The 26828-nt window shown below is 40.1% G+C and overlaps 1 protein-coding gene across 1 annotated transcript in view; it reads right to left on the bottom strand.

Moving 5' to 3' along the window:
- Positions 1-684: 684 nt before the first annotated feature.
- LOC105487445 (maestro heat like repeat family member 2B) overlaps positions 685-26828 on the bottom strand; it is a 75107-nt gene continuing 48963 nt past the window's right edge. The window contains exons 25-42 of the mRNA XM_011750893.2: positions 21778-21913; positions 21586-21681; positions 21240-21329; positions 20745-20865; positions 18240-18337; positions 15705-15857; positions 13071-13228; positions 12429-12555; positions 11754-11941; positions 10471-10611; positions 8607-8721; positions 7853-7999; positions 7425-7607; positions 3334-3489; positions 2857-2988; positions 2341-2443; positions 1276-1341; positions 685-823 (exon numbers count right to left, since the gene is read on the bottom strand). Of these exons, the coding sequence (XP_011749195.2) occupies positions 717-823; positions 1276-1341; positions 2341-2443; positions 2857-2988; positions 3334-3489; positions 7425-7607; positions 7853-7999; positions 8607-8721; positions 10471-10611; positions 11754-11941; positions 12429-12555; positions 13071-13228; positions 15705-15857; positions 18240-18337; positions 20745-20865; positions 21240-21329; positions 21586-21681; positions 21778-21913 (2317 nt within the window). The 3' untranslated portion in view covers positions 685-716. The remainder of the gene's footprint in view (positions 824-1275; positions 1342-2340; positions 2444-2856; positions 2989-3333; positions 3490-7424; positions 7608-7852; positions 8000-8606; positions 8722-10470; positions 10612-11753; positions 11942-12428; positions 12556-13070; positions 13229-15704; positions 15858-18239; positions 18338-20744; positions 20866-21239; positions 21330-21585; positions 21682-21777; positions 21914-26828) is intronic.

Below are 26828 nucleotides of genomic sequence, written 5' to 3'. Positions count from 1 at the left end.
ATTTGCTTTTTGCTAATGGAAGCCACCAAGGAGATTCTTTTTATTATTATTATTATTATTATTATTATTATTATTATTATTATACTTTAAGTTCTAGGGTACATGTGCATAACGTGCAGGTTTGTTACATATGTATACTTGTGCCATGTTGGTGTGCTGCACCCATCAACTCGTCAGCACCCATCAACTCGTCAGCACCCATCAACTCGTCATTTACATCAGGTATAACTCCCAATGCAATCTCTCCCCCCTCCCCCCTCCCCATGATAGGCCCCGGTGTGTGATGTTCCCCTTCTTGAGTCCAAGTGATCTCATTGTTCAGTTCCCACCTATGAGTGAGAACATGCGGTGTTTGGTTTTCTGTTCTTGTGATAGTTTGCTGAGAATGATGGTTTCCAGCTGCATCCATGTCCCTACAAAGGACACAAACTCATCCTTTTTTATGGCTGCATAGTATTCCATGGTGTATATGTGCCACATTTTCTTAATCCAGTCTGCCACTGATGGACATTTAGGTTGATTCCAAGTCTTTGCTATTGTGAATAGTGCCGCAATAAACATACGTGAGCATGTGTCTAGAGGAAGAAATATACCACCACTTCAATATCCCCATCCTAGGCAGCATCTCTTTCCTCAAAATGCTGCAAGTTTGTGAGGTAATAGGATGAAGACAGGAGTCAGATATAGGAAAAGCCAGCAGTTTATTTCTTGATGGCTTACAGAGGAATGCTTGTCTCTTTACACCTTCTCAGGAGGGTCTGCAAAGCAGCCTCAGCTGCTCTCTGGACACTAATACATGGATCTCGACGAAGTGCTTGGAGCCCTGAAATGGCAAGAATAGCAAATAAGCACATGAGGAGAGTCAGAGCCCAGCAAGAAGGGCAAACCAAGCCAAGGCCCAACTTTTTAGCACTGAGGGTCAGATCCAAGTGGGGCTCAGGTCCTCATGCTCGAATTTTATCCTAAAAGGTAGAATGTGGAACTACAAGAACTGCTTTTAACATTGAAATAAGGGAAGAGAAGCCCTGACCTTGTGATCAGTAGGTTTAGGCAATTGGAAAGTTGTAGTCTATTGGTGTTTCTGATGCCTGCAAAGAGCTGGAGCTGGAGGTTGCTTTATACCCTGGAGAAATTCTACTGTCTAGAGAGCATCAGATACAATAACTGGTGCTAAGATTTTCAAGTTCTGGGCTCACTTGGAACTTAGAGTAGCAATATTTTCTCTTTTCCTAAGAATGTAACAATATGCTGGGAAGAAACTAGGTTGGTACTCACGTGTGATCAGTTGTTCTCTGTCTAGTAACTCCACATATTGGCTGGTCAAATTGAGAATAATGGCATCTAAAGTCAATAGGAGACAATGTTACTGATTTCATTATAAAGGAAGAAGCCATGAAAAGTAGATCAGGTTAGACTCTGCACCTGGTGAGAAGGTAAATGGTAGGCTGGTGACTGAGCAAACTATATGACTTCCTTTGCACCCCCTAAAATGATGTCAGGGTGACTTCTATTGGGTCCAGAGTGCCATGCCTGCAAGTAGTCACTTATCCAGAATATTTGGCAGAGTTTACAGAATGATCTTCTGAGGAGGCTAGTTGTTGCTGGGATTTCAAGTGTGTGTAAGATAGAATCTCTGTCTTCAAAAAATGTATAATATAGTTGGGGGGATCATATATATGAGTCAAGAAAGAACCCTCATATTTTTAATTTGGTCTTAAAGGTGGTGAAGGGAGTGGGCCTGTAGTCTCTTGGCTGAATTAGTTGGAACAGGCTTCAAAGTAAGACTTAGAATTTCATGATAGAAGGATCTTTAGAGACTTACTTATGTTTTATTTTATACATCAGACAGAGAGGTAACATAAAGTTAAGTCAATTTCCAGAATCACATGGCAGAGCCAGGGGTTGCTGGCCCCCACATGAACATACTTCCCACTTTTATCATGTTACCAAAGCTCTCAGCTTGAACTGAGCTTTGGATGTTGAGTGTGGGTTATTTTATGAGATGAGGTGAAGAAAAATATTTATGTAAGAGCAGCAGCTGGGAGCAAAGATTTGGGGAAAAGAAGGAGCAGGACTTGGAGCCAGAAGGAGCATGAAGGGCTCAGATGGGAGGAGAATTAGTGTAGGTGAGTCAGGAGAGGTCATGAGTTTTCACTGCAAAAGGAAGCAGGTTTCTTTGCAGGAGGATGTTACAAGATGTAAGATAAAAGCCCTTCCTGAGATTTAATAAAAAAGGTTATATTGGTCATACTAGTGTTTATACTGGACAGCTTCTGGTCAAAGCAAAACCAGATGGAAAGAGCAGACATATCTGGGTAGGAAATGGGGGAGTGTACTCACCTGTGAGTTTGACAGCTGCACTCCTGATCACCTCCCAGCTGCTAGTGAAGAAGGTGAAGGAGTGTGTGTGGAGGATCCACAGAATTTCCTGGCTTTTCTTGGCCTAGAAGAGATGTGAATTACAAAGAGAGCAACTGGAAAGTGAACCTTTGTGACATTCAGCATCCTATAGGTCCTCAGAATGGATCTGTAAAGGCCAGTGAGCACTCATACAGCCACAAATTAATTGACTGCAAATTGTCTTATGCGTATTTTGATCTACATTTAATCAGGAAGGCATCAGAGTTTAAGGGATTAATCAACTGATACGAATTTTAGGAACCGAGGAGAACATATCCCAGTCAGGACTTGGGAATGGAGCAGAGGGTCCTGTGGCAGGATACCAAGGATCACTGCCATCCTTCCAAGGCAGTTCTGGCTCTGGCCAGAGATTCCTTGCTACATTGTTTGCCCTTCTAGGATTTATCTAGACCCTTGTCCTGCCTGTTTTGGAGGCGGCATCTATTGGACACTCACCAGTTTCACACAGAATTGCCTATAGAAATCCCTGACCCTTGGTAGATCCTGATCAAGGAGATGGTCTAATACCCCGTAGAGTTCCTGGAGGCCCAAAAAGGGAATGCAGACCATCAAGACATCACGGCAAGCCTGGAAAACAAGAGTTTTCTGCATCACAGTCCAGAACATTAGGATCTCCTTCCAGAAGGGAAAAAATGCTGAACAGTACTGGGAAAGAAGCAGTAAAAGTCAGTGGTGTGAATGGCTTTATAGTCATTGCTGGCACCTTCCCAGTTTCAAGGATGGAAGAGTAAACTCGGGAAGAGACAGCAAGAAGAACCTAGAATTGGAGAAGAGGTTTTCAGATTCAGTTCTAAGGGGTGACTTTAGATCTGGCACTTTAGATCTGGCTTCTGGTGCAGCTAGACCAGGTTTATTGGTGCTTCTCAGCCATGGGGAGAGCAGGAGGTGCAGGTGTCTGTGGAGAGCACTTACAACTCCAATCTTGGGGTTGGGATCCCAAAGGTGCAGAAGGAATGAGATCAGGCTCTTTTTTATTTCTTCAGCAAAAAAAATCTTCCACCTTCTTCCTGTTAGGGATGCCAGGTCCTCAAATAAGAAGATGGCAGTCAATCTCACATCATCCTGCTCCTGTGGTGACGAATGCATGTCGTGGTGAATATCCTCTCAGATGCCATTCCCTGCCAGCACACTCTCAGCTCTAATCCCACCCTTCCCACTTCAGCAAAAGAAGGCTGGAACCCAGGCACTGGTCCATCATAGTCACAGCCTCTAAATGTTCCAAGAACTCGTTTTCTTTCCCGAAGCTTTCTCTCCACACTACATGAGTTGAAAAAAACCCTGGGTCTGGGGTTTATGTGATGCCAGAGAGTTGATTTCTGTCTTTGAGTAGCCAGTGGGGAAGTGTGAGCATGACCACAGGAATGATACACAGGGGTACTCATAGACAAAGCCAGGGAGGGCTTCTGCCAGTTGTGTATTTTACTTAGTTTGGTTGCGTTACTAACTTAGAATTATGAGGTCTCTAATCTTAATTGTCCAAGGCCTAGTACTGTTCTCCATGACACCAAATATTTTCTAAAGGGATTACAGGCAGTTTGGGAATTTGGGCCTTGGTTCTTAGAGAGGTTAAACATAGAAGTGCCTAGCTCTACTCTTGAGTATGTGAAGTTATGGAACTTTCTTTTTTTTTTTTTTTTTTTTTTGTCTAGGATGGCAAGCAATGATTTTAGAAAACCAAGAGAGGCCAGGTGCGGTGGCTCATGCCTGTAATCCCAGCACTTTGGGAGGCTGATGCGGGTGGATCACTTGAGGTCAGGAGTTTGAGACCAGCCTGGCCAAAATGGTAAAACTTTGTATCTACTAAAAATATATAAATTAGCCAGTCCTGGTGGTGTGTGCCTGTAGTCACAGCTACTTGGTAGGCTGAGGCACAAGAATTGCTTTAATCTGAAAGGAGGAGGCTGCAGTGAGCCAAGATCATGCCACTGAATTCCAGTGGTGAAGGAGCAGGACTCTGTGTCAAAAAAAAAAAAAAAAGAAAACGAAAAAAGAAAACAAGAGAAAGGTGGTGGAGGAAGATGGCCTCCTGTTTTCTCGTTAGAGTTATGTTTCAGAGTTCCGACAGGGAAGAAATGAAGCGAGATGAATTTCATGGAAGTTTTTTTACTTTTAGGCCCAGAAAACCAGTTTAAAATACCCATATGAACAAAGAGGGATTAAAGAAAAAGCAGTCCTGAATAGCAGAATATTATTTAGATCCACAATAAAGTTAATATAGATCTTCTAAAAAAATGATGATTTGTTGGGAAAAGGCCGGAAAAGCTCAGATGTGACCTTGTATAATGAAAATGAAAGTAGAAACACATTCTTTAGATTTATTAGGAATAAGGTCAGGATATATTTTTAAAAGATATCTCTTTAGAAAGGGAAAGCTAACCAAAAACAAGGTACTAGAAAAGTAGAGAAGCATCTAGTTAAAAAAGTTTGAATTTTGCAAAATCAATGAGCTAATGATAGGTCCAGGAAAAATCGACCAATCGGGATGATGAAAAATCTGAAAGAAAAAGTGGCAAAAGGGTTTTGGGTGCTGGGAGAAATATTAGAGAACGTCTAGTCCAATGTCCTCATGTTTGCTTGAGAACATTGAGTCACAGAGGGAAAAGCAATTGCTCAGGGTGACAGGGTAGGGAATAGTAGCAAGAAGGGAACGGAGCATGTGGCAGCAGCCACATTTTCTGTTCTGTCATTTCATTCAAGTGTCACCATGTTTTGAAAAGTCTAATAAAGTATTTAAATATTGAAAGAACCAAAGAAAGGAAACTTGGAGATTATAGAGAGCTATGCTTAATCTACAGAAAAATATCAGGGCAATAGATCATAGAGTTAAATATACTTATGTAAAGATGGCATTACTGGAGAACAAATAAGAGCCAAAGTTTTGTCCAACTTTACTTTTATGCAAACATGATGGAGTTGACACCTATTAGAGATGAGCAAGGTCTGAGCTAACAACCAGTAAGACTTTAGCACATTTTATCCTTCTCTGATGACACTGAGAAATATTATCTTGACCACGAAATTGTTAAGTGGACTTGTGATTTACTGGAGGCTCAGATCTAAAAGAATGATTATCAGATCAACAACAATCCAGGAAACTTAACAGCTGGGGTTCTGAAGGAGTGACTTCAGCCCTGTGCAATGAAGAAAAAGAATATCATTGTTACTTTTACCCCAGTAAGCATTTTTGAGGACAAGATAATTAAAAGTTGCTGGTTTTTTTTGTTGTTGTTGTTGTTGTTTGTTTTTTTTGGAGACAGAGTTTCACTCTTGTTGCCCAGGCTGGAGTGCAGTGGCATGATCTTGGCTCACTGCAACCTCTGCCTCCTGTGTTCAAGCGATTCTCCTGTCTCAGTCTCTTGAGTAGCTGGGATTACAGGCACGCACCAGCACACCTGGCTAATTTTTGTATTTTAACTAGAGGTGGGGTTTCACCATGTTGGCCAGGCTGGTCTCAAACTCCTGACCTCAAGTGATCCATCAGCCTCAGCCTCCCAAAGTGCTGGGATTACAGGCATGAGCCACCATACCTGGCCTAAAAGTGATATTGGTTAATTGGAGGAAGTAGTTGGAAACAAGCAGAAAGATATTTTCAAAGGCCAGGTTTAGGCTAGCACACACACAAGAAAAACCACAAAAATACAAAACTGAAGAATGCTGTGGGCATATATTACAGACTAAAATCTAGAGGTTCATATAGTTAGCATGTCAAGATCAGGAAGAAAGGGCAAAATTTTAAAAAAACGAAGCAAAGAAATAGGAAAAGGTTCGATTTGAGAGATAATATTTCCTTAGATTCTATTCAATACTTCTTGAGCCTCATTTAGAGGTCCAACTCAGTCACAGGCTTGCAAAATATTTAATGAGCAGAAAAATTAGATTTATGATGAATAATGAGGGAAATGAAGACTTCTCAAGTCTGCAGACTGTACGGTAACTAGGTAATCGAATAAAGCCTTAATGTTTATGAAGAATGCACTAGAGAAGGCAACTAGCAGTTTTCCATCTCCTTTGACAGTAGCACACGAGGAAGCAGATTTAGATTACAAAGTAATAGGTTTGGGTTAAAAATATTTTTACATCGCTGGCAATGAATAACCAAAAATAAATACTAAAATGTGCTTCCTGGAAGGCATAAGGGAAAATTACCCTCTGCCTAGGACTGCTCACTGATCTTTTTTTGAAATTGGGATTATGGAGCAGGCAAACTTTTTCTCTAAAAGGCCAGACAGTAAATAGTTTAAACTCTGTGGATCCTAAGGTCTCTGTAACAGCCAATCAACCCTGTTAGTGGAGTGTAAAGGCAGCAATAGACAATAAGTAATCAATGAGTATGACTGTGTTCCAATAAAATTTTATTTACAAGAACAGGCTGTGGGTGGGATTTGGTCCATGGACTGCAGCTTACTGACGCCTAGATAAAATGAGTCTCTGAATGTTGGAAGTGGAAAGATAGTGTTAGAAGCAACATTGTCTTTACTCAGGTCCTAGTTCGTCTTTGAGCACTGTCATAATTTATGCTTCCCCCTAAAGCAACCTTGAGATGAGGACTTAGGTGCAAGTAATTTATTTGGGAGGTGAACCCAGGAAGCAGGTCGGGGAGTGGGAATGAGATAGGAAAGGGAGGAAAGCCAAGAAAGGAAGTATTAATGAGTGTGTCACTGTTATGAACAAGTGGAGCTCAATCTTTCTGAGGGGTGAGGAAGCCGGGAAATTTATCTACAAACTCTTGTTTCTTATTGTTTGAGGGTCCTTCCCAGCGCATTTCTTCCCCCAACAATTCTGGCTCACTCAGCTTAGATCAATCATGACTGCCAAGCCACAGAGCACCCTCAGGCAGGGAGACACAGGAAGCCATCAGCTTGTATGGAGATTGTGCAGGTGACCTGTCTGGGGCAGGTCAAGGAACATGGGTGGGACACTGACAATGTCTTCTGTGAACACTACCTAAACCTTTTTCTGTTCCTTAACTTCTGGAGGGAAGATTCCTAAACAGGCTCACTTACATCTTCAAAGAAGGTCCTTGTTTGCAGCACTATTTCCTTGAAGTAGAAGCTCACGTCTCGGTCTGTGAGCAGATTCAGGATTTTTTTTAGAGCCTTCAAGCTTTCACAGACGACTTCGGTGCGAGCCAGGTGATACAGGCCTCTGATGATAGATTCTAGCATTAACTGCTTATGTTTCTTCACCTATTTTGAAATAAGACCTCTTAATCTTCAAAATTGTTCTGTGCATATCTGGAATAGGGAAGGAGTCCTCAGACAAGAGGACTGAAATTTTGTCAGGGTCACATGTACTTCAACCCAAGAACTACTACTTCAGCAATGTATCTGGATTTCCAATTAATTTTTATGCAACTACTAGGTGTGGGTTAGGAAGTAATTATTTCAAAACTCTACTTAAGTGAACCTTTTCCCCTTAGAATGCCTTTTACCTTGTGAGGAGCCCCAGATGCTGTGTTGCCGAGCCCTCGGATAGCCATCTGCCTCAGAGTGGCGTTGGAGTCCCAGGCACTTTGATCCATCAAGATCAGCACATCTCGCAGATTCCCATGCTTCCAAAGGATTGGCTCCTTCATGAGCTGAAACCAACACACTCCTCCCCTTTAGTTAAGGGTGTGGCCCCCTACTTCAGGAGAGTGCCAAAGACATCATAAGTACAATTAAAGAGAGGACCCCACTGCTTGTGGAGCAGAGGAGGAAGCCCTCTGGGGAAGCAGCAAGTCTTGCTGAGGCTGAGCTCTAGATTTGAGCAGCGCACAGGTCAGGCTTAGGTGGCGCTGTGAACCCGGTTACCTGCATAAGAGATGTCTAGTCTCAATGGAAAACGGGGCAGGGAAAACAGGAATGACTGAAAGTTTTCCTTCTCTGGATTGGCTGGAATAGTCTTTAGGCCAGAATTTGAAGCATCAGTGCTACAATGCTTTGTTTCATCCCTCACAGATGTATTGTCCCCCTTTCTCTGTCTTGTGCAAACTAGAGGGCAGGAGGTGGGTGAGGTGGTTTATTTTTCCTCTTTCACCCCCTGCTTAGGTACCATATCTCTGGCAGTAGCTGGTCTCTCCTCTATTAAAGCCCCCCACTTTGAAGTCTCTCTTCCCTGGTTCCAGTGCACACTGGGCTCCAGACCCTAAGAGAAATACCCCAAGGGGACCCAGTGAGTGTGCTCTGGGGGCTGCTCTCCCTTGCCTCAGAGAAGAAAGCGGTGCCGGTTATCCGGTAGCTCTCCGAGGAGGAGGTGAGAGATGAGAGCAGCTGTTCCATGATGTCCAGTATGACTCCGTGTTGCCACACTGCCATGCTCCTAGAAAATGCACGTTTTAGCAGAGACTTATTTTTCTAAACAATGGAGGAAAGCTTAGTCTATTTGTTCATCAGGCAAGTAATTTGTCTAAAACGGAATGCTTGGCTGGGGGTGGTGGCTCATGCCTGAAATCCTAGCACTTTGGGAGGCTGAGGCAGGTGGATTGCCTGAGCTCAGAAGTTCGAGACCAGCCTGGGCAACGCGGTGAAACCGCGTCTCTACTAAAATACAAAAAATTAGCCAGACATGGTGATGTGCGCCTGTAGTCCCAGCAACTCAGGAGGCTGAGGCAGGAGAATTGTTTGAACCTGGGAGGCAGAGGTTGCAGTCAGCTGAGATTGCCCCACTACACACTCCAGCCTGGGCGAAGAGCAAGACTCTTGTCTCAAAAAAAAAAAAAAAAAAAAAAAAAAAAAAAAAAAAGAGAGAGAGAGAGAGAGAGAGAGACACTTGATGAAAGCCCACCAGGGCTCAAATTTTAAAATGACCTATCCAACTGTCCAATTTAAATGTAGTTTGAAATCCCATCAAAAAGCAGGCTAAGGACATGAATAGATAATTCTCAAAAGAAGATATACAAATGGCCAACAAACATATGGAAAAATGCTCAACATCACTAATGATCAGGGAAATGCAAATCAAAACCACAATGCGATACCACCTCATTCCTGTAAGAATGGCCATAATAAAAAAAAAAAAAAAAAAAAAAAAAGATGTTGGCATGGATGCCATAAAAAGAGAACACTTTTTCACTGTTGGTGGGAATGCAAACTAGTACAACCACTATGGAACAGTGGAGCTTCTTAAAGAACTAAAAGTAGATCTACCGGTTGATCTAGCAATCCCACTACTAGGTATATCTACCCAGAGGAAAAGAAGTCATTATACAAAAAAGATACTTGCACACGCATGTTTACAGCAGCACAATTTGCAATTGCAAAAATATAAAACCAGTCCAAATGCCCATTAATCAATGAGTGGATAAAGAAAATGTGGTGTGCATATATATATATATATATATATATATATATATATATATATATATATAATGAAATACTACTCAGCCATAAAAAGGAGTGAAATAATGGCATTCACAGCAACCCAGATGGAACTGGAGACTATTATTCTATGTGAAGTAACTCAGGAATGGAAAAGCAAACGTTGTATGTTCTGTCTCATATGTGGGAGCTAAGCTATTAGGATGCAAAGACATAAGAATGATACATTGGACTTTGGGGGTTTGGGGGAAGGAGCAGGAGTGGGGTGAAGGATAAAAGACTACACATTGGGTACAGTGTACACTCCTCAGGTGATGGGTGCACCAAAATCTCAGAAATCATCACTAAAGAACTTATTCATGTAATCAAACATGACCTGTTCCCCCAAAACCTAATGAAATTAAAAAAAAAATTTTTTTTGAAAGGCTGATTAAGAAAATGTTCAACAGAATTCTAGGTATGTGAATATTAAATATTTCTTTCAAAAAATAAGTATAGTTTGTCTAAAGATGTTCACCTGAATCATGTTTCTTGAGGTGAGTGGTGTGTGTGGGGCTGATCTTACCGTCTCTTCCCACTCCCTTTTCCTTCTTCCCTGTTTGTCCTCCTTCGACTATTAGTCCTAAGTGAATCATTATGCTCAGTGAAGTTGCCTGTATTGCATGTTTTTTTTTTTCTGTTTTTGTTTGTTTGTTTGTTTTTGTTTTTTGTTTTCTTCTTTGTATCTGGTTCTAGAAAGTCTGCACATTACCTGGCCAGTGAACATACGCCTATGTGATGTGTACTAGGACTGCTGAGGAGAGTCCATAAGTTGTCCCCCTCATCAGATTCCTTTGCAAGGCCTTCTCTCATGGCTTGGGCTTGCAAACATCTTAGAGTAGCAGTTGAAAGCCTAAAGAAGACAGTCAGCGTTACAAAACTAAGTCAACCCTTATAGGGAATTGCAAATTCCCAAGTTTACCTTCCCACTCCTCACAATGCTTTCCCACCGCTGGACTAGGGGATGTTGTATAAGGGAAAAACAGGCAGCCCTATGCTCACATTTTAGCCTTAGGATCCTTGGGGACATTCAGATGACGTGGGTCAGTAAGTAATGCCACAAAATCTTGTCAACACTCCCCCCATGAGAAAAAATAAGCCATAAGAATAAAAAGTGAAAAATACCATATTTCACTGATTCTAAAACAGCATCTCTAAAATCAGGATGCATCCTGCAGTAGATGTGTGTTACAATTGTTCTTGGCCAGACAGTACTTGTGACGTAGTTGCTATTGTCTGTGCATTCACATCTGTTGCCTGTTAAGGTATAGCTCTTTATATTACCATCATTTTAGTAAAGTTACATGTATTATTGGAACTATTACTTTTAATAGTAAAATCAGCAATTACTTTTGCACCAACCTAATACATGTGTTGAATCTAAATGGTGTTTAAAATGTCTTTAAAAATGTTGCACTATAATTTTACATTGGAATGAAAAGTTCTGCAAAAAGCAAGGAAACAGAATGATGTGATATAAAATGAAAATTTATACCTCATAATCCTAAAAGAGTTCTTTTGATAAGTACAGAATAAAAATTTTAAAGTTTAAGAAAGCATTGATTCACTGCTTACTTTGGAGTCCTTTTCTGTTTTCTCAATGGTATGCAAAAATGCTTTTTTTCAATTGCTGAAGTCTCAGAATTTATGAAATATGGTATTTATTTTTATTTTTCTTCTTTCCCTGGTAGACTTGAAGATCACAAGAGTCCAGCCTCTTTAGGAAGATCTCAATGATAGAAACCAAAGATAATACAGTAGTTCCTCTAGGAAAGAAAGCATAGACCCTCATTCTTTAAGTGACTATTCTGTGTAGCTACACTGGATACTGGCTCAAGAAGAACTATGGTGTCATGGCTTAGGGACAGTAGAGCCTTGTTTCTTCATGGACAATGGATGTTATGACAGAAAGGGCAGACCCTGACTTCTGCAATGCTGCTCCTGGAGTCTGGGATTGGGACCTCTGTGGAAGATGCTTCCTGATTGGCCGTTTACCTGCAGGGGTCTGGGATCTGCTGCTGTTCTCCCTGCTGCATCACATGCCGCCTGCGGCTCCAGGAAGACGTGGGCATCTTCTGGCCCAGTGTGCAGCTAACCAGCTTCAGGAGGAGGGTGAACAGCTCTGAATACAAGCCGGTGACAGAGGTGCCTATTGAGATCACTTCATACATAGCACAGGCCACCTGAGAGGAGAAAGGGCCTCTTGGTCAGGCCGTCTCATCTCCTCCAACACCATCTTCTGTCTGGGCTGATGTTCAACTTTGTTTTCTCCACCAGTAAAAACACATAGAAATGGGAGGGTTTCTTGTCTGGAAATTTCTCAACTCAGGGACTGCCATGTCAGTCCTGTGACTGCCAGGGGATACTAGTCATGTAAAATAAAATGTTTTCAGCACTGGGGTTTTTCGACAAAAAAGGGTCCTTCGGATATCTTCTAGACTAATCTAGAAATATAGATACATAGATTTTGGGGGTGGGGGTTGATGAGAAATTTGCTTCTAAAAATGATCAGCCACAGACAAAAGTACAGCCATAACTATAAACTGAATAAAGTTAGGGTATGAGAGAAGGAGGTGTCATTAATGTGAGAGCACCAAGCTCCAGGTGGGGATAGATCATAGAGGATGGCGCAGTCTCAGGCAAGTGATGGGTTCAGGCTGTCCAACTCACTGAAATTGCCTCAACCCTGGCGATGTCATCTTCTAACTCGGTCTCCAGTTTGTCTATTAAGGCTTGCAAGAGTTTCCCACTGGAGGCTGGCTTTTCAGCCAGCGCCTTCCACAATGTCTTTGTGTCCCTAGGGTGGCAAAGCAGGAAATTGGTAGATAAGGCACAACCCCTCAGGCTCTAAGCTTCTCCATCTGACTCACTCTAAAATCACATTATGACTAATCACAATTTCAAGGGCAGATGGACATGCTGCCATGCCTGGGGATAAGAAAGATGTTTTACATAACAATTCAGCAACCTAGCCTTGGGTTACAGAACTTTGTTAAAGTCCACTAAGATGGGAACCTCTCACGTAGGTGCATTCTAGGCCACCAGAAAGAGGAGAATATTCACTTTTTAATATTCTCTTATTCCTATGGCATATGGTTAAAAATATTATTATGCAATACATATATATCTTATATATATGAAAAGCACTTGGAAAAACCTCATTTGTGATTCAAATACCAATTGTTAAATTGTTATTCAGATGAGCTATTTTCAGCCTTTGTTTGCTATCTTGCTCTCAAACCATAAATCCCTCCCCAAGGCCTTTCAGAGTGGCCTTCTCTAGGAGAAGGAATCAGTTCAATAAGAATCTACCTGTCAAAGGGCAGAGGCTTCTGTAAAAGGTTGTCAACAACTGTTTCCATGTGAAAGCTGGCTATCTGGGAGATGGCTTCTAGCATGAACTGAAAACTTTCTTCTTTTTGTCTGAGGACTGGCATGTGATGGTAAATTGTGCTTAAGATCTCCAATAGCTAAAGAGAAAAAAGCGAAGTCAAACATTAAGTTGCCATTTTCCCTCTATGTGAATGACTCAGAACAGGTACCTGTCGTGGGTGGGCAGTTGATGAATTCTAAGTAATGTTAAAAATAATAATTGATTTCACATGTGGCCTATTTCTCACTCAGGAGGATTATTCATGAATTGGGTATTTATTCCTGATTCAATTTAGGAAACATCTTGTGAAAGAGTGTATTATGACAGTTGCTGTGTTTGCCATTGTTGCAATTTACCAAAGATGAAAAAGATGTACCCCTTTTGCAAAATGAGTGAGTGATCCAATAAAAAATATCAATCATAGACCTAAAGTCCTGTACTTCAAGGCAGTCTATGGCAAATGGTATACATGAGGTGCATACAACCAGAATCCAGGAGGAACTGATTCACATTGGAGGGCCATTTGGTTTGGGTCTTGAAGCATTTGTAGCAATTTCAAAAGGCAAGGTGGAGACAGATGGTGGGGAAGGGCATCCTTGTCAGAAAGAAGAAAAACAGATAAAGATGTGAAGTTAAAAGACATGAGAATAGGTGGAGCACAGAGGATTTTTAGGGCAGTGCAACCACTCTGTATGATCTTATACTGGTGGATACATGTCATTACACATTTGTCAAACCCATGACTGTACAACACCAGGAGTGAACCCTAAACCCTAAAGTCCATGGACCTGTGGACTTTGGGTGATAATGATGTGTAATTGTAGGTTTACGGATCATAAGAAATCTACTCTGGCGGGAGATACTGATAGTCGGGAGGCTGTGTGCATGTAAGGGGAGTGGGTAGATGGGAACTGTGCTTAATTTTGCTGTGAACCTAAAACTGCTCTAAAAAATCTATTTTTTAAAAAATCATGGGAACATGGGCATAAGAAAATGCTGAGATTCCTAGTGTAGGAGAATGGTCCAGGCTGGAGTGTAGAGAGAACAAGGGTAATAAAAGGAAGATGACTTTATAGAAAAGATGAACCCAGATCTCAGAGTACTGAATGCCACCTTTATGGATTTGGATGTTAATCTGTGGGCAGTAGGGAATGATATCACACATTTGGATTTTTGACATGGACAAACGCATATATCTATGCTAAAGTAACTTTGCTTCTAGTAGACATTTCTCTCTCTTATTTTGGATAGACATTTAAGTTAGACATTAATTTAAAATATATTTTCTCTGAATTACAACTCCTTAGTTATAAATAGCCCCCCTTTATGATTACCACAGATTCCCAGCTCAATGATGGTTGGAGAGTATTTAGGTCCCTATTGTAAGCCTTTGCCTACTGTGTGAACAACTCTTTATGCTATACACTCAAATATATGGACATTCCACATTTATCAATTTATCAATTTTGGCTGTCCAGTGCCTACCACGTAGTATATACTCAATAAATATTTTCAAAAAGACTTATTGAAAAGTAATCAGCACAGAAGAAATTTTCAATGCCCTTGACACAAAAGCTGTGCTTTGGAGAGTCTTTAAATTGAGAGTAGTTGACTGGACCATAGGGACAAGAACTTCTTTCTCTTACTCCCTTTGAATTGCTTTCATTTAGGTAAAGATTTTTTTTTTTTTTTTTTTTTTGAGACAGAGTCTTGCTCTGTTGTCCAGACTGGAGAGCAGTAGCACAATCTCAGCTCACTACAACCTGTGCCTCCCTGGTTCAAGTGATTCTCCTGCCTCAGCCTCCCAAGTAGCTGGGATTACAGGCACCTGTCACTATGCCCAGCTAATTTTTGTATTTTTAGTAGAGACAAGGTTTCTCCATGTTGCTCAGGCTGGTCTCAAACTCCTGTCCTCAAGTGATCCACCTGCCTTGGCTTCCCAAAGTACTGGGATTACAGGTGTTAGCCACCTCACTCAGCCCATTTTTCTCTTCTTATTAATGTTTGAATAACTTGTATTCTATTTTTGACTTCAGAAGAGAAAAGAGAGGTATCTCCACTTGGAGCTCTTAACCAAGCTTCCTGAATTTAAATCTTGTTCACTCTGCTTAACTCTCCAGTTGGGAAGAAGAATTGAGGACTTTCCCCAGTCCAATGGTTATCAGACAATAAACACTATGGGGTGTGGGAGAAAAGCCTGAAGAGTAGCAGTGAAATTAGAAACTCCTGCCCTTGGTGGTTGTCTCTAAGGCATCCACATGGTCACTCTTATCCTTACAGCTCTAACAACCCAGTTTTCAATCATCCAAATGGCCTTGTTTCAAAGATGCTTCCTCTAGCCAGAGTGAGACAGTTTGAAAAGCTTTTATATTAAAAGACAAGAGACGCAATTGAGACAGGACCTCAACATGAGCCTTGTTGTTAAACACACAATGTGGGTCTCTAATGAGGCCTCTTGAGGCTGTGCAAGCCTTTGCATGCCGCCCATCAGTGGACAAACAGAGGCAGTGGCTGACTTGGCATTTTAGAAGTGATAGAATTCTGCTCAGTTGTAAAACTGGCTATCAGTTCACCTGATCTTCCAGAGCAGCTCCCTGCTCCTTCAGGACAGTGATCATCCATATGCCACAGGCCTTTGTGCATGTGGGGTTGAGGCTCTCCAGACCATCCAGCATTTCCTCTAAGAACATCAGAATTTCTTCATTTGGGATGAATTTACTGACAATCTGAAAATGCACCCAGAAAGATTCATGTAATCAACCACCCCATTTTATATCTAGATACTTACAACATGCTGTTATGGTTTGTTTTAGGGTATTAGAAGCCACTGAACTTTTCAACAGTTTTGACTGAGGCCCCAGAAACTAGAGAAAATACTAGAACAGGGCATAGACATGACCTGTTATTACTAAGCAAACTTTCCATGGAGTTGTCTTTTTATCATTTCATATTTATTGAATCCTAAGCCTGCTAAGGCAATTTCCTCTCCAAGCCTAAAGTTATAGCATACTACATAGGGAAAAATAATGTAGAATGCTTATATAGCAATATATACATTATAAATTCCTTTTACATACATTCATATATCATAGAAACATGTCTTGAATCTGCCACATAATACCTAAACCTTGAGAATTCAGGAAAATCTATCAATATGTACTAATTACCATGCTGAATAGTCAGGTGGTGGACAATGTACATATGGAGTATGGATTATTATGAGCCTTGTTTCTTGCTCTTCCATATTTCAATATTAAGAACAGTCCATAAAAGGTCAATAAAATGGAAGAACTTTGCAATTGTTATCTCTAGGTGCAAGCACTATACAGAATGCTTGGTTGATAGCAGTGTGTGAATTTGAGTGTGTATGTCTGTGTGTGTGCATTAATGAAAAAGGAGTGGGAGGGCAGGTGAAAAGCTGGTGTTTGAATGAGTTCCAGGATCATTATCTGGGGAATTAACTAAGCAAAATGGTAATGATTATGAGTTTGTAGACCTGAGAAAGTTCCTATTTACAGTGGTCTTCCCCTTGCATTAAGTGGCCGGATGATATTGTGAAGATATGAGCTCCTTTCCTTGAATATTTGCACATCCAAGCCATTCGCTGAGTTATTATGGTTCTAAGATCAAAGGACTATGCCATGGCTACCATTCTATGTAACTCCAAATGCTTGTCTGTTGTCCAAGCTTCATGATTAGCTGTTTTGTCTCACAGTGGGTTGGATGTTGATTCAGGAGCAAAGGAAAGAAGGGAGCTCATGTTTTTGAGCACCTATTATGTGTCGGGCCCCTTTTAAGGCATTTGACATATGTTCCCTTCCTGTCCCCCAAATGGCTTCTCTGTCATTTGCTGATCAACTACTCGTGTCTCTGCTACAGCCACCTTCCTTGGTCCCAATTGCCTCATTTGATAGCTGGAGTCTTGCAGTTTCCTCCAAACTGACTTCCCTAATTTTGCTCTTAACAGTCTACATTCAAGTCTCCACATAGCTGCCAGAGTGGCCCTTCAGAAATGTAAGTCTTGTTGTGTTTTTCCTCTCAGAACCACTCTTAGCCTAGAAGAGGCATTTGCACACTAGGAATATGAGCCCCGTCCTCAAGATATTTCACTTCTCTCTTTAAGTATATTGTCATAACGTACTGATTTTGCTGGATCCTTTACTGCCACCTGTGGAAAATTGCCATTAACATCAATATAAATCTGTAATGTCTACATTATGAGTGATGTTGTCACACATGAGGGTGCCTTTTTGCATTTCAAAATTGGCATAATTATGTGTAGTGGCCTGACTCTTCTCAGAACCCTCCACTGGCTTTTGATTTCAAATAGAGCAAAAAAAAAGTTCCTTAAAAAGGCTCAGAAGGCCCTTGGATCAGCCTCTGGTTATCTTTTGGATCTCATTACTCCCTCTTTCTATACTTCAGGGGCTTTGCACTTGCTCTTTTCCCTCTGCCTGGAATTCTCTTTTCCAGATATTTCCATGATTATCTCTTTCAGGGTGTCCTTCTCCAGAGGATCACTTCATACCTATTCTTTATTCCCTTTCTTGACTTTATTTTTCTTGGTTATCATTATCTGATGTTTATTTTTTGGATTTCCTTAACTAAGATGCAAGCTCAGCGAAACAGGAATTGTATTTTCTGCTTTCTTAGTGCCTAGAATAGAGCTTTGCATATGGTAGGTGCTCAGGAGAAGGGAGGTAAGTGAATGCATGACTGAATGAGTGATTGAATTGATTGGCCAGTCCTCACAACAACTACAAAATGGTCTTTTGTTTTTGTTTCTTGAGGATGAGGAGACTGAACTTCAATCAGTGCACACAGAGTGCATCTGATTAACTCCAAAGCTCTTGTTCCTTCCACTCCAACCCACAGCATCCCACATTCTGGGGAAGAACACTTGGTCTACAAAGTTTCCCACCATATGAAATGATCAGTAGTGAGTGTTGACTAGGCATGTGTACTCAGAGTTAGAAAATGACAGGACCATGAGTCCTTCAACCAGCTTGAATATCTATCTTCCTTTGCAGTGGGGAGTATGTAGCTTACCCATTTGGAAATCAATCCAGAATCTTTATATCCACTGGCCACTCCTCCATATTTATTACCTTAGCTATTTTAGAAGAAATCTTGATCTGAACCTGCACATCATCACTTTCCAGCCCTTCCTGCAAACGCTGCAGTCTTTCCACTTCCAGGTGAATGCCTAAAATCAACAAAGGGAGAAATGTTTAAGCATTCAAAGACCTGATAGGGGTTGACGAGGCTGGCTACATTTTGATATGACTCTAAATTAGCTGCTGTCTGATGAGAAGGTGAACATAAGCGCTAACACATACTGAGGGGTTTCTACATGCTGGGCACCATGCAAACACTCTGCATACAACGATCTCATTTATTACTCATAAGCATTATCTGAGGTAGACTCTCCTATTCCCTTCTTGGTTTTGCAGATGAGAAGGTGGGAACAGAGCTGTGAAGATATGGCCCAAGGCACATGGTGAATAAAAATAGGAGAGTCTGAATTTGAGCCCTGGTCTGTCTGACACAAATGCCCAGGCTCCAACTACTCTGCTATGCTGCTATCTCTCTTGGATTTCTATTCTTCAGTGAGCTCCCTCATCGGGGAAACTGAAAAGTAACTATTGTAATGAGAAGTTTACATCAGCAACTGTGTAAGTGATTGTTGATATCAATTTGTAAATGCAGGCCTAACCAATAAAGATTTTGTTTGTTATTTGAATGTATATTAATCATGGAAACTAACACATGAACCATTCTACGGAAGGCAGCCTAGCCCAGTGCAATACATGTGGACTTTGAAGTCAGATGCGCCTGAGCTCAAAACCCAGATACTCTACTTTCAGTGGTCCAAGTAACTGGAAACTTCTTAATTTCAGATTCTCCCCTTTCAAAACTAAGTGAGAAATGTCCATGAGTATCGATGGGTATTTAATTTAGCATCACACTTGTTACTTGTGTCTAGTAGGTATTTTAGTAGTACATGTTCTTTCTCTCCACCATGCTTGTTTGGTCCATCAGGGAAAATGTCAATGTAAATTACAAAGTATGGGAGTTTTATTAACAAAGAGTGTTTGAGGACCTGAATTTTTCATATTTTAGGAAAATGAAGTAGGCTAAAGGAAAAATAGGTAGAACAATAATAGAATCCAAATTCCTTTCTTCCTATGAGTTCCCTACTGGCATATTTCTGTTATTACTGTAATGGTTTTTGTTTTGTTTTGTTTTGGTTTTTTTGAGACAGTCTCCCAGGCTGGAGTGCACAGGTACGATCTTGGCTCACTGCAACCTCTGCTTTCCAGGTTCAAGTGATTCTCTTGCCTCAGCCTCCCAAGTAGCTGGGATCACAGGCATCCACCACCACTTCTGGCTACTTTTTTGTATTTTTGGTAGATGATGGGGTTTCACCATGTTGGCCAGGCTGGTCTTGAACTCCTGACCTCAAGTGACCCACAGACTTTGGGCTCCCAAAGTGCTGGGATTACAGGGTGAACCACCACGCCCAGCCTGGAATGGTTCTTTAGTTCTCACTTCCTTAATTCTGCTTTTTTCCTGACTTGGTAAAAACATATATCCTTAATTAATTATCTTCCTATATCCCAAAGGACTTTCATACCTACTTTGATTCTGCTGAAGAGTTTTTTCTTTTCTTTTGACTGACTATCTCTCTCCCCCTAACCAAATCCTACCTTTTGGCTTTAACACACTTATAAAATGTGAATATTGGAACTGTAATATCTCTGTGTCCCCAGCATTAGAACAGTGCCTGACACATGGAAAGGCACTCAACAAATATTTTGAATACCTAAAAGAATGATGTGTGGAACACAGGCAGGCATGAGATGACATTAAGTCTAGACTGTTTCTGGCCGCGCCTGCTCTGCAGAACTGCACACACACAATGTTGAGCTATCCTTGATGAAACATGGACTCAATTAACCTGGACAGGAAGCCCTGATTGTTGGTTTCAGCCTGAGACGGAGGTTTAAAAATTCCTAATATCTGTGGTATTGACAGTTATTCACATGTACTTGGAGAGCAGGAGGAGCTCCTGCTCTGAAAATTTCCACAATGTTCTGTCTCTTGGAGAGCTTTGAAAGGCACTTAGTACCATGATAATACTGCAATTTTCTCCTGAAGAAAACCATGTGATAGAGGAAGCATTGCTAATATGCCCAATTGCTTAGTGATTTAAATCGGAGACTCTCAAAACATTTTACCTACTTTAATGGATCTTTATAATGCTTTGGTGTTATTATCTCTATTTTAAAAAATGGGAAAACAGAGCCACTGAGGAAAGAAATACTTGTTTCAGATCTAGGAGACAGATTCTGTGATATAATTAAGGTATTAAAACAGAAATTGCTGAACTGGAGAGGGAAGGAGGAACAGAGAGAGAGAGAGACAGAGAGACAGAGACAGACTGAGAGAGAGATGGGGAGGGGAGAGAAGAGGAGAAAAGGAGGAAAATGAGGAAAGAAGAGACAGGAGAGGGGAGAAAGGAGAGAGACATAGGTGCATAGGAGAAAAGCTGAGAATAAAAGAAGATGGGTTTCTTTTCTTCATTTGTGGGCTCCCCACCTTTCCCTCACCTTTTATATAGAACAGACCAATAGTTGAGCTAGCAGCCGCCTGACGGATGGTGGGCAGGGTATCACAGGAGTGAGGAGCCAGGAGTCCAAGCAGTGAACCAATTTTAAAGTTCTCTGGTGCCTGCAGGATAAAGGAGGCACCCTGTTGTGATGAGGTAGCTTGGTCATATCCCAGGATATTCCCAACACTGGATCTCAAGTCTCTTACTTTCTCTCTGCAGGTCCTTGGAATGAAATCTGATCTTGCACTTTCTCCTAAAAGATGCCTATTTTTAAGGGCAGTGGAAAAGTAAGCATGCATGTAAAGACAACCCAATAGCTCAATTTGTATGTGTGAGCTGCACTCTGAAGTTAGAGCTCTCTCCAAAAATACTTCAAAAAGCACTTTGCTCTGAGATGCAAGATCCACCATGCAGGAGTTTTGGATTCCAGACGTCTCAGAGATCCCTGCTGTTCACAAGCAATAAAGTCTATTCATTCCAGGGGATTACTTACCACAATATCATTTGTCAGCACTTTCGCGGTGATCTGGAAGGCTCTTTCTCTTTCCCACTCTTTTTGTGAAACAAGCCACATTCGGAGAAGCTGTTGGTCAAAGAATACATGTTCTTTCTTTAGTATTCTTCATATTCATCTAGTTTCATATTCTCTCTTTCTGTCTCTGCCTCTTCTGTAACAGGGTGCTCGCCTCCCCACAATTTTTAAGTAGATGGCTGTATGTGGGGTGTGGGTGGGTCCAGCTGGATGTCTTCATGTGAGGAAAATGCAGTAGAGTTTGGAGTGAACGTTGAAGAACAGGTTAGGGAGAATGAGAATCAGTTTGAGTAGAGGCTCTACTCACATTAAACATTTCCTGACAGTCCTCTGCATTCACATTATCCCACATCATGGTCTTCAGAAGTTTTCCTAGGGCATCCATGGATCGTTCATAGAGAAACTGAAATCAAATACATGTGTGTAAGTCTCAGGCTGGGGTGAGAAAGTAAGGTCCCACTGCAGATTTTCATTCTGCTTAGGCCTCACTAGTGCATACTTGAATGTGCTCCTTGTCCTTGTCTGTCTGGCCTTCACTTTTCAGATTTTCCAGAGGTGGAAGGGGCAGCAACCTCCGAGTATTCTCTTCAAGAATGTTAAGGTGATCTTGTAGTGACAGCTGAGGTTTCAGTTTACTGAAATGAGAACCAGGTGGAGGAATGGATATTACAACGACCAACAGAACATACCCAGTGGAGTTCCCAAGAACTGCCAATCACGTCTGACCACGTGACTAATGTGTCACATTTTCTGACATGTTGGGATGTTGAGAGAGGTGGTAACAGGAGTAGGGAGAGATGGGAACGTAGAATCAGACTGCATTGGTGAGCATAGTCAATACACCTCCATTCTTTAGATTGATGAACAAATCACCACTCACTTTGTGTTCCTTAACACTTTATTATATGATCTGTGACCGCTTTAACCCACTTGTTTTCTCCGTCTTGTGTGTGTGTATGAGAGAGAGTGTGAGAAAGAGAGAGAGAGAGAATGACAGAGAGATATATATGTATCTCCTCAACTAGATTGTAGGTCTGCAGCAGTGACTTTTATCAATTTCATGTGCCTTTTCATGTTCTAAATAGTGCCACATATACTATAGGTTCTTATGAATGCACAAGTGAACAAATGACACTGGAGTGTTTCTTCCTTTCTGCCTTTCTTTCAAATGTTTACTATAGACTTCTTGAGGATATGAAAAAGTCTAGACATAACTTGGGAAAATGCACATGTTCAATAAGGCTGAAAAACCCCATTTACTTTTAAATAAATGTAAGTTAAGACAATAAGATACCATTAGTCAGCTACCAAATCAGCAAAGCAATTAAAAATGATGACACCATCAGGGAAATAAGGTTCTCTTAGAGAGGAATAAAATTCAGTACCAGCTGGGAAAGCTCTATGTAGTATTCTCGTCTTTATTGTCTGGCTCACTGCTAATCAATGTATCAAAGTATAATTTATGTATAGTAAGCTGCATCCATTAAAACAATTTTGAGAGATATTCATACTTACGAAAACACTGACGGTTAGATAACCAATATAGAATATTTCTATCATACTTTATTTTTTTTCTATTCCCCTTTGCAGGTTATCTTTTCCTCCCCCTTGACAACCACTGATTTGCTTGCTGTCATTAGAGATTAGTTTTCAAGTTCTACAGCTGTGCTGTCTCTAGCCACATGTGCTGGTGAACATGAGTTGTAGGCTGATCCGGATTAAGATGCAATGTAAGTGTAACACATGGGATTTTGAAGATTTAGTATGAAGAATAATATAAATTATCCAATTTTAAAATACTGAATATATGTTGAAATAATATAATAAATATATTGGATCAAATAAAATATACTATTAAAATTAATTTAATCATTTCTTTTCACTGTTTTAAAAGTGGTTACCAGACAGTTTTAAATGACATATGTGACTTACATTGTATTTCTACTTGACAACACTCTTCCAGAGCCTGGTTAATTCTTAATTCATCTTCAAGATTGATTTATTTGAGATTTCTACAAACCTCTCTCATTTTGTTAACATGGCAACCTGTACTTTCTCTTATCTTGCCTCTTACCACGTTTGGAGAAATTACGTGGGTGCTTCTCACATCCGTTTCCCCCAGTAGGCTGAAACTCTGTCAGGGGAGGGTCATATCTTGTTCATCATCACTCTTTTGCAACCGAGTTCACTGACCGATATGACATAGATGCCACTTAATAATATTTATTGAATAAAACTATCAACTATTATACTTAAAAGTTCAGAAAATAATTTTTTGCACAAAGGTGTTCATCAAAGTATTATTTCTAGTTTTTAAAATAGGCAACAATTATAGATAGCAATAGGAGGTTGGTTCAGTAAGATGAGACATATTTATACAAAACACTAGGCAGCCATTAAAGATATATTTGTTACCTCAACGTAATCAACACCATATGTTAAAAGCTTATAACTAACATTATACTCAATGGTGAAGGGCCGAAAACATCCCCTGTAAGGTCAAGAATAAGGCAAGGATACCATTTTCACAAGTTCTATTTAGCATAGTACTGGAAGTCCCAGCCAGAGCAATTAGGTAAGGAAAAATTAAAAAGGCATCTAAATTAGAAAATCAGAAGTAAAACCAGCTCTGTTTAGAGATGACATAGTCTTATATGTAGGAACCCTAATGACTCTACCAAAAAACTGTGAGAACTAATAAATGAATTCAGCAAAGTTGCGAGACACAAAATCAACCTACAAAAATCGGTTGCATTTCTACGTACCACTGATTTGTTAAGAAATGAACAAACTGAAAAGGAAATAACAATTCCATTTACAGCAGCATCAAAAAGAATAAAGTACTTAGGAATAAACTTAACCAAGTGAAACACAGAAACCCACTAAACATTGTTGAAAGAAATGAAAGAAGGCACAAATAATGGAAAGGCATCCTGTGTTCATGAATTAAACAATAATGTAAAGATGATGAGATCTTAATATTGTTAAGATTAGATCTACAGAGTTAATGTAATTCCTATCAAAATACCAAAGGTGCTTTTTGTAGAAATAGAAAAATTCATCCTAAAATTCACATGAAATCTCTAGAGACCCTAAATAGCCAAAACAATTTTGAAGAAGAACAAAGTTGGAGGTCTTATATTTACTGATTTCAAAACTTTTTACAAAAGCACAGTAATCAAAATAGTATGTAACTGGCATAAAGTTAGACATGTAGGCCAGGTGTGGTGGTAGGAATCTGTACTCCCAGCATTTTGGGAGGCTGAGGTGGGCTGACAGCTTGAGCCCAGGAGTTCAAGACCAGCCTAGACAACATGGCAAAACTATGTCTCTACAAAAATAGAAAAATGAGCTGGGTGTGGTGGTGCTCACCTGTGGTCCCAGATACTTGGGAGGCTGAGGAGGGAGAATCACTTGAGCCCAGGAGGTCAAGGGTGCAGTAAGCCGAGACTGTGCCACTGCACTCCAGCCTGGGTGACAGAGTAAGACTCCGTCTCAAAAAACAAAAACAAAAAAAGAGACATATGAATCCACGGAATAGAATAAAGAGCTCATAATAAACCATTAAATGAACTACGACAAGGGTACCAAGACCATTCCATGGGGAAAGGACAATTTTTTTAAAAAACAAATTTTATTGAGTATATTTAAGGTTTACAACATGATATTATCAGATATACATAGGAAAAGGTTACCATAGTGAAACAAATTAACATAGCCATCATCTCACATAGTTATCCATTTCTCTTCTACCCGCTCCCACCTCTGCCCCATGGCAAGACCAAAAGTAGGAGCAGCTATAATCTACTCACTTAGCAAAATCCTTAATACAATACAGTATTATTCAATATAGTCCTAGGTTGTACATTATTAGATCTTTAGACTGGTTCATCAGACTTCCTTGCTACTTTATATCTTTTGACTTACATTTTCCATTTCCCACCCACCACTAGAATAAAACAGTAGCCACTGTTTTTTATTCTCCATTTCTGTATATCTGACATTTAAAAAAATTCCACATACAAGTGAGATTATACAATATTTCTTTTCTGTGTCTGGCTTATTTTACATAGTATAATGTTGTACAGGTCCACTCATGTTGTAGTAAATGGCAGGATCTCCTTTTTAAAGGCTGAGTAATATTCCATTATGGGCATAAATATCACAATGTCTTTATCCATTCATTCATTGACAGACACCGAGGTTGTTTCTACATCTGAGCTATTGTTAATAATGCTGCAATAAATATGGAAGTACAGATAACTTAAAATTTTTTTAATTTAAAAAGCTATATGGGTACAAGTTGTTTTTGGTTACATGGATGAGCTGTATAGTAGTGAAGTCTGAGATTTTAGTGTACTTGTTACCCAAAGGGTGTACATTGTACCCCAATAGGTAATTTTTCATCTCTCAGGGAGTGCAGATATCTTTATGAGGTGGTAATTTCATTTCCTTTGGGTATATACACAGAAGAGAAATTGCTGGGTCACATAGTAATTCTATTTTTAATTTCTTTTGGGCCCTCCATCCTGTTTTCCATAATGGATGCACCAATTTACATTCCCACCAACAGTGTGCAAGGGTTTCCCTTTCTCTACATTCTTGCTAACATGTGTTAGGGTTTCTTTTTGATAACAGCTATCTTAGCAGGTATGAGGTAATATATCAGAGCAGTTTTGATTTGTATTTCCATAATTATGAGTGATATTGAGTATTTTTCATTTGCCTTTTAGCTATTTGCATGTTTTCTTTTGAGAAATGTCTACTCTGGTCCTTCGTCCATTTTTAAATCAGGTTATATATTTTCTTGCTATTGAGTTGTATGAGTTCTTTTTAATTTTGGATATTAACTCCTAATCAGATACATGGTTTGCAAATATTTTTTCCAATCCATAGGTTGCCTTTTCATTTTGTTGACTATTCCCTTTGTGCTGCAGAAACTTGATAGTTTGATGTAGTGGCATTTATTTGTTTTTCCTTTTGTAGGCCAAGCTTTTGATGTGAGGACAATCTTTATAAGAAACGTCGTTGGAAAAACTGAATATCCACATGCAAAAGAGTTAAGTTGGACCCTTATGTTACACCATATGCTAAAATAAACTCACAATGGATCAAAGATCTAAATGTAAGAGCTAAAGCTATGAAACTCTAAGAAGAAAACATAGGGAAAAGCTTCATGATCTTGAATTTGACAGTGATTTCTTGAAACACAGGCAAGAAAAGGAAAAATAGACAAATGGACTACTTAAAAATTATAAACTTCTGTGCATTTGGGGAATACAAAAGAGGGAGTGAGAGTGGGGAGCAAGGTTGAAAAAAGCTACTTATTGGGTACTATGCTCACTATCTGGGTGACAGATTCATTTGTACCCCAAGTCTCAGCATCATGCAATATAGAAACTTGCACATGTACTCCCAAATATAAAATAAAGGTTGAAAAAACAAACTGAAATAAAACTTTTGTGAATCAAAGGATAGAATCAGCAGAGTGAAAAGGCAACTTATTAGATGGGATAAAGTATTTGCAAATCATACATCTGATAAGAGGTT

Source organism: Macaca nemestrina, chromosome 6 (genome assembly GCF_043159975.1).
Source record: "Macaca nemestrina isolate mMacNem1 chromosome 6, mMacNem.hap1, whole genome shotgun sequence".
NCBI lineage: Eukaryota > Metazoa > Chordata > Mammalia > Primates > Cercopithecidae > Macaca > Macaca nemestrina.
Note: the sequence above shows the minus strand (reverse complement) of the source record. Positions and strands in the feature narration are given on the sequence as shown.